Here is a 7,744-nt window from a genome sequence, read left to right as displayed (position 1 = left end):
AGCGTTCCAGCATTCTTGGACCCCAATCTCACTCCTGCACAGCTCAAACATGGCGTCAGTTTCGGATCAGCCTCTTCAGGATATGAGAATTAACCTCCACAAGTGCAGTATGCTAATCCCCAATCTCTTATGGTTTCAAATTAATCAACATTTATTAACAAAACCATTTAATCTAGCTCTTCTCATTTTCGCCTGCAGGGTGTAATATCGATGGCCAAACAAGTAGACTACTTGAAGCATTACAAACTCCGGGGAAAAAATAGGTAAATGATTTTTTTCCAGAAGTACTGATAATTTTAATATATAAAGGTTCACAACAACTTTAAACTTTTGGTGTAGAGCAACTCAGACTTGATTCACACGAACTATGAATATAAGACAGATTTAGAAAAGATTTCAATGCGTGAATTAGGATTGCGAGCAACTTCAAACTATAATAATGTTTATGCTTGGGTTTTGTTTTTAATCATATTTTGATATGGGTTTTGTTTTTAAATGGTGAATTAGGCTTGCGAGGTCGAGTTTCATGTCGGGTCATATTTATTCTTGGAGGGCATCTTATGTTTATGCTCATGGTTTGTTCTCTACTCCCTTTTTATTAGGAATATTTTTATGTTTACTTTTTTTGGTATGTGTGCATTTATTTGTATTTGAAATGCCCTCTATAATAATGGGTTTGCTCCATTTTTCTTCAAGTTGATTTATAGGAACAAACTATAATAATGTAACATTACAATACCTCTATGCCTATATATTCATGTATATGGTTATTATATTGAATATTAAGATTTTCACCCACTCCTACATTAGATGTTTAGTTGTAAGATGCATTTGAATGTCTTATTTTTCATGATTCATAATTAGTGGGTGTTGAAAATCTAAGAATCCAGGCATGTAAAGATACAAATTGGATTTTGATGGAAGGATGGAACCTAAGTAGAGTTTCTGTATTAGATTCTGATAATTGTTACATATTGAACTAAAGTTTTCTTTTATCCATCTTTCTTTTAGTTGTGGTCGTGCTTGAAAGCTCTAAAAGAAAGACAAAAGGAGTAATATTTTCAAATCATTCAATTTGCTTCATCCGAGAGCTCTACTTGCTTGAGCTCTACTGCCAAGACAAAAGGAACCATGCCAACATAAAGGTAAATGGAGCAATAGATCGATCTTTCAATTATTTGAGCGAAACTAAGGTGTATCCAATTAATTTTTACCTGTTCTTTTGTATGTTTTGGGTTTTTTTCTTACATAATGTGTTGTTTCCAGAAGTGGTTTAATATATAGTTTTGTTTAGTGGTGAAGTCCTGATTTTTGTGATTTTATAATTATCTATTTGATATTAGTATAACAAAGATTCCTCTATAATTCTCAGGTGATCGAAGTTAACCATATCAGGTATCTAAATCTACGAATTTTCAGGTGAATCACTCATTTTGAAGAAAGTTCAATCCTGTTTTTTTTTTGGATCCAAAAAAATTATAAGTATCAGATATTTATGCGCTAGAGATTGTAGAGTTGATTGAATCTCACAATCTCAAGTATCTATCTTCTTTAATCGATAAATAATTATAAATGTTGTGTCAAGCTCATTTAGTTTTAACAAAGGTGAATCATGTCTTTGTCTTTACTTTTTCCCTTTTATTTTATTAGAAAATTAGAAAATATGAAGACTTAGATGATTTGATGAATCAATATCAAAGATGACATCTAATATGGGGGAAAAGTCTTCAAACCTGTATTAGTTACGCTTCTGAAGCCAAAGGTGGAAAAAACATTCAAAATAGTCCCCTAAAGATCAAAAACATATAAGACTATGTCAATGAAGTTAATGGGATCAAAGAAAATTCATAAGGGTATAGAAGATACTTATTTATTGATTTATACCAATTGTTCATTATCATAGACATATAGTCATTAACAGAATGGTAAATTGCTTCTCTATTCTAGGCAAGTTTTTTTTATATATAATCTCCAAGCTAATTTTTCTCTATGATGGTGAAAAACCTATAAGACTATGGGCGAGACAACCACTATGCACAGTTATGATTCGGAGATGCAATACCTCTTCAATTTCAGGTAAACCAATTACTCTATTTTACATGTAACTAATATTTTTTATGACCGGTTGATTCTGTTGTTTTGTGATGAATTATTATTCTTAGAGTGCAAATGAAATAGTAGTTATTCTGAATCTAGGAGTAGGAGCTTTCTCATTCTTTGGTCAATGCTTCCGAATAAAACCCTATTTTTTGGGTTGTACCTGGAGTGCTCAAAAGATGAGTTTGTTTCTCATAATAAAGAGTGAATTCTCTGCATTGTTGGTCTCTATCACTGAACGTCGATTAGGCCTCGGGGTCAAGATCCATTGATAATGAAAATGCTGGAAAAGTATATCTTTTCATTTAGTATCTGTTTAAGGTTCTCTATGATTAGATGTGATTGTGCAGACTCATTTCTATCCTTAAGTAGTTTATTTGCAAATGAGAATTTTAGATTTATATATTTGGTTATAATCTAGAATGATTACCATGAAGTATAAATATATATTTGTGACACTTATCAGTACAATAATTATCTTGAGATTCTTGACAATTATATGATATCTTTTTTTCAAGAGTCTTAATGTTCTTTTTAGGCATGTTTAAATGCCTAAATGTTTCTTTTAAGGAAGGCAAGCATAGTTTGCATGCTCATTGTTTGGGTCCTTTGGGAACTTAGGTTCGTAAATATAGATTTTGGGTCCTTTGGGAACTTAGGTTCGTAAATATAGATTTTGTGTAAATTTTTGTACGATTCAAATGTAAAACTTTAGGATTGAATGACAATAAGACCTGTTTATCACTTTTATTGTGCATGCGTTAGAGTTTCCTGCTCAAGGCCTTTTTTCCCGCCTCTTTGATAATATTAAGTTTTTATTTTTTGAGTGGCAATGGTTCTATGATGTGATCAGAATCTAAATAAATTATTATTGCCGCTAATTCGGGGGAATTTTCGGTCAAAAGAAATTGTGAGAAGATTACAACAATAGAAATCAAAACTATTAACTAGAGTTAATTTCCATGACATTTGATACAAGTATTTAAAATACTGAAAAAATTATTGTAGTAGGATTCTAAGTTGTAGATATCAGAAAGAATACTAAGGGTTTGTTATCCTTGATAATATTAGATACTTGATTAGTTCATGTTTTGATTAGTTCATTTTTTTGTTTCAGGTACTAAAAGGAAGAGACTGAAAGGAGGCAGAGAAAAGAAAACTAATGGAGAACAAAATAGATCCTACTTTTGTTGTTCCAAAACATTATATTTTTGGACTAAGTTTAGTAATTATCAATAATGACTATATATTTATGCTTTGTTTTATAAGTTCAATTTCAGATCTTAGTTTTCTAGAACAGAAAGCTTTCATGTAAGACTTAATACTACTGCATGTCATATATATATATATACCTTTCATGTAAGACTTATTAGTACTGTTTGTGTGTGTATGTTTGTGAAATAAATATTGAATCGAACTGATGCATGCTATATAAACCTTAGAAAACTCTCTGAATTAATTTATTTTAAATGTAATTCTATACATACTAAGCTGGGTAGCATATGAGGAGATTAAGAATACTTGATTGCTTACTATGTAATTGCTTTCAAATACTTGGTATTATACAAAACATGTAAACTAATTAGTGAACATATATTGTAATTTCATTCTGAGGAAAAGCTTGAACAACTAAACAAGGAAAATTGTTCAAATGATTAATGACTATTTGACAAAATTTGCTTAACAGGTAATTGTCCGGCTTACTATCAGGAAAATTGTGTACCATTAGTAAATTTAAGGTGTCCACCAAAAGGATCGGATATGTCCGGCTTACTATCAGGAAAATTGTGTACCATTAGTAAATTTAAGGTGTCCACCAAAAGGATCGGATAACCGTGCTTTGCACGGGGTGCATACTAGTACCATTAGTAAATTTAAGGTGTCCACCAAAAGGATCGGATAACCGTGCTTTGCACGGGGTGCATACTAGTTTACCATTAATTTTAAAGAATAAGAAGATAAAAAAAGTGAAAAGTCACGTCTCTGTTCTAAAAAGAAAGAAAGATAAATAAGCTCCAACTGAGACTGTATAATAGACGCCCCTAATTAATTTTATTTTGCAATAAGCATACCTCCTTACAGATGTAACAAGGTCATGAGAAGTAGTGCTTAATTTCTGGATCCAATGCTCCACTTGTCCAACTGTTAAACAAAACTTAGTCACTTAGATAAATCGAAAATTAGTGGTTCTTTTGAATATGAAATTTATGACATCTAAACTTGAGTTAAATATTGTTTTCCAGACAACATATGTGTTCTCGTTTATGTTGAATCTACAGCTGCAAGCTTATTACAAATTACAAACTTATTTTCAAAATAACAGCTAATTTACTAACAGAGCCAATGGCATAGTCTCTAAGCTTGGATACCCATCAATCTCTCGACCAACATTAATTATTAACTCTAGTTCCTCTCAAGCCATTAACCTCCATAAGCAGCTTTAACACTAACATTGTAATCATAAACATCAACATATGAGATAGTAATTTGGTCATAAATTATGGTTCCAAACAAGCAAATTCAAGCTTCATACATACTCATTGAAGCTTTGAAGAATAAAGCTAAGACACTAAAAGGGAAACCCTAGAAATTACCTCTAAGGCGATCGATGGCATAGAGCTCGAAACCAAAGAATACAATTCCTTGAGACATCAATACTGCATTAAAATTAAATAGAAAAAGACAAATGTAACTCCCACTAAATAACACTGCTAGGATAAACATCAAACAACAAGTGATTATTGAGCTAACCGTTTCTTGCTGCATATAGATAGATTAGCATCCAACACCTCTGTTTCCTACCAAAGAATCAATTAGAAAAAAAGAATCATTTTTTATTACTTTCGCCTACGGGCTCGATCCCTCATCCTTCCTTTTCATCTCCTTCTAAAGTATGCATCAACTTTCCAAGTACTTTTCCTATTAAAGGAACAACATGCAGTATGCATCAACTTTGCTAGTGTGATGCCAATGGAGATTAACATAATACATATGCACATCTGTCTATGAATCTTAAGGACACTGATTACAGACACAAACCAATTTTGGATATTATTAGATGTCCATTACACCCTAACTTCCAGCATGTTAAGTATTATATTTGATACATTCATGGTTAAAATTATTTTTAAAAATCTGAAATATAGAGATCCTAGAGACGTTTGCTTCGTATGAATTTGCAAAGTTTAGAGCAAAGATGTACATAGTCAAGCAAATCAATATATTATATTAATCTAAATATAGAGATCCAAGCATCATCAAAATGAATAATACTCCTAACTTTAAAGAAAAAAAGTTAACAAATTAATGTCACCAAAAGCAATCATGCACCTTAGATTGCTGTGGTTACCGGTAGGAGTATCAGGCTGGAATTGTGGCATGAACTCACATTACAAACACTCATGTTCAACAATGATATAGTGCAAATCTCCTAAAAATAAGTCTAAAGGCGAACGAGTAAGTTAGCGCATAATCAAACGAACACCTACAGACACACATTACATATATAACTGGAACTCAGAGAATGCATAAGTCTAGCATATCAAGAGAATCAAGTCATCACCATTCTCAATGTTGATTCCAAGTGTTCTTATTATATGTAATAATCACAACATTTCACATGCTCTAGAAAGCAATGCAATTTTTCAAATTAGACAACTAAAATCAGTAAAACGCAACGAAAAAATTACAGTAAAATCCAATTGTAAGGAACGTGAAATTTTGATACTAGTTAAAATAATTTTCTTGTATTTTAACATATTTAATTATAATTTTAAAAGAGTAATTGTATTTTTCTCGGCCTTCTAGAATTTTCTATGATTTAGAAATCTAAATTTTATATTTATTTAAATGATTTTGATATTTATAAATTTATTTTATGCGGTAAATTTTTTTGAAATTAATCTGTTGTGTTATCAGTACTATTATGTATTATTTAAATAATATATTGTATTATTAATATTATTACGTATTATTTCATATAATACTTTGTATTATTAATTACGTATTATTTGTATAATTTGTTATATTATTTTGACTATTACAAATTATCTGTCGTATTAGTATAACTAGTACATTTTACTGTGTATATAATTATCCCATAATTATTTGTTTTTGAATATAAGTAAATATATTTTATTTATTAATTATTCTTGTTTAAATTATACAATATGTGTATATTTCGATTATTTCGTATCAACTGTTATATTAGCACAACATGTATGTTTTTTTTGTAGATAATTATTTTATAATTAGTTTAATTTTTAAATACATGTAATTATTTATTTTAATTATTTTTTCGTTAGATACCTAAACCCTAACCCTAACTAATATTATATGTATATATACACATGTAACCCGTAACCAAAACCTAACCGCCTCTTTTCTTCCAACTCTTTCTCTCTTCCTATCTTCCCTCTCTCAGATTCCCGCACTCCTCCGCCTCCATGTCGTCGGACAGAGCGCCGACCCCTCGCCGACGCCACCAGACCCAGCTGTGCTCCCGCTCGGGCCTCCCCACCCTAGCACGGTGCCCGACGTACCTCTGGCCACGCTCTGCGCCACCCAGCACTGCCCCGTCACTCCGCACAACCACCACAGCGTTGTCCAGATTCGAGCTCTCCGCCGGACCGCTGAGATCCCCTGACCCACGCCGCCCGACGCCGGCCAGCCGCCAGTTGTTAGATCTACATCATTAAAACTGAGATTCTAAAACCATATAGCCATGATTTCAATTCAAAGAGATTAACAATAATCTAAAATGAGCGGGAAGCTTATACCTGAATCCATGGGGATGGAAACTTGATTTGGGTTTTTGATAGATCTTCTTAACCTTAGGGTTTCTCCAAATCCGAAGTTTCTCTAGCTAGGATGGGGGTGTAAGAGAATTATGAGAATGTAACCTAGGTTATGGGACCATTAATCCCTTATTTATAGATGTTGTACTTTGTAATTTAGCCCCTCAATAAAATCACAATTACAACCTTGGTTATCTGCACATATAAACCCATGACTTATTTAAATACCAAGTTAACCCAGCTTAATTGATCACTTTAGTGGGTTATCCTGAAAGATAGCAATACACATGATTAATCATATGTGCCCAACAAATAGATTTATTAGATTGAGAATCCAACAGATCTCCCACTTTGGGCACCATATGATTCCTTAAACTGTGTATTAGACCTTATGAGACTCCAAGAATTTGCTATCACTGAATATGGTATTTCCGAAACAATCTTCGTCCAGTTGACTAATATCCAATATTTAGGATCAAAGCGGCTTCGTCACAGTTATCGTGACTCGACCCATCAATGGTCACATTATACCAACTTACAATCAATGACATAGATCAATCATGGATGTGCAGCATGAAAATTACATGCAATGTGATCAGTACATGTCTATTTTCAACTGGGGTCCTCCTTAGTGAGGTCAAAACCAAACATAATGTGAACAGAAGTGTCTTAACTCGAAAAACTTTATTTCTGATCAGACCAATACAAACAAAACATAAAGCACACAAATACAAACTCCCACTAAAACAAATATCCTCAAATAATACCACACCCATAATGAGCAGTATGGCTCATGAAAGGACCTTTAGCGTGGCAAATCCCTTAGTAAGAGGGATCAATTCTCTCTCTTT

The 7,744-nt window shown here is 32.3% G+C and overlaps 1 protein-coding gene across 1 annotated transcript in view; it reads left to right on the top strand.

Annotated features, from left to right (window-relative positions):
- Positions 527-7,744, top strand: part of LOC109831135 — a 23,044-nt gene continuing 15,826 nt past the window's right edge. Inside the window, exons 1-5 of the mRNA XM_020398474.1 lie at positions 527-575; positions 1,012-1,145; positions 1,373-1,395; positions 2,012-2,076; positions 3,215-3,322. Coding sequence (XP_020254063.1) covers positions 527-575; positions 1,012-1,145; positions 1,373-1,395; positions 2,012-2,076; positions 3,215-3,322 — 379 coding nt within the window. The remainder of the gene's footprint in view (positions 576-1,011; positions 1,146-1,372; positions 1,396-2,011; positions 2,077-3,214; positions 3,323-7,744) is intronic.

This window comes from Asparagus officinalis, chromosome 2, assembly GCF_001876935.1.
Source record: "Asparagus officinalis chromosome 2, Aspof.V1, whole genome shotgun sequence".
NCBI classification, from domain to species: domain Eukaryota; kingdom Viridiplantae; phylum Streptophyta; class Magnoliopsida; order Asparagales; family Asparagaceae; genus Asparagus; species Asparagus officinalis.
Note: the sequence above shows the minus strand (reverse complement) of the source record. Positions and strands in the feature narration are given on the sequence as shown.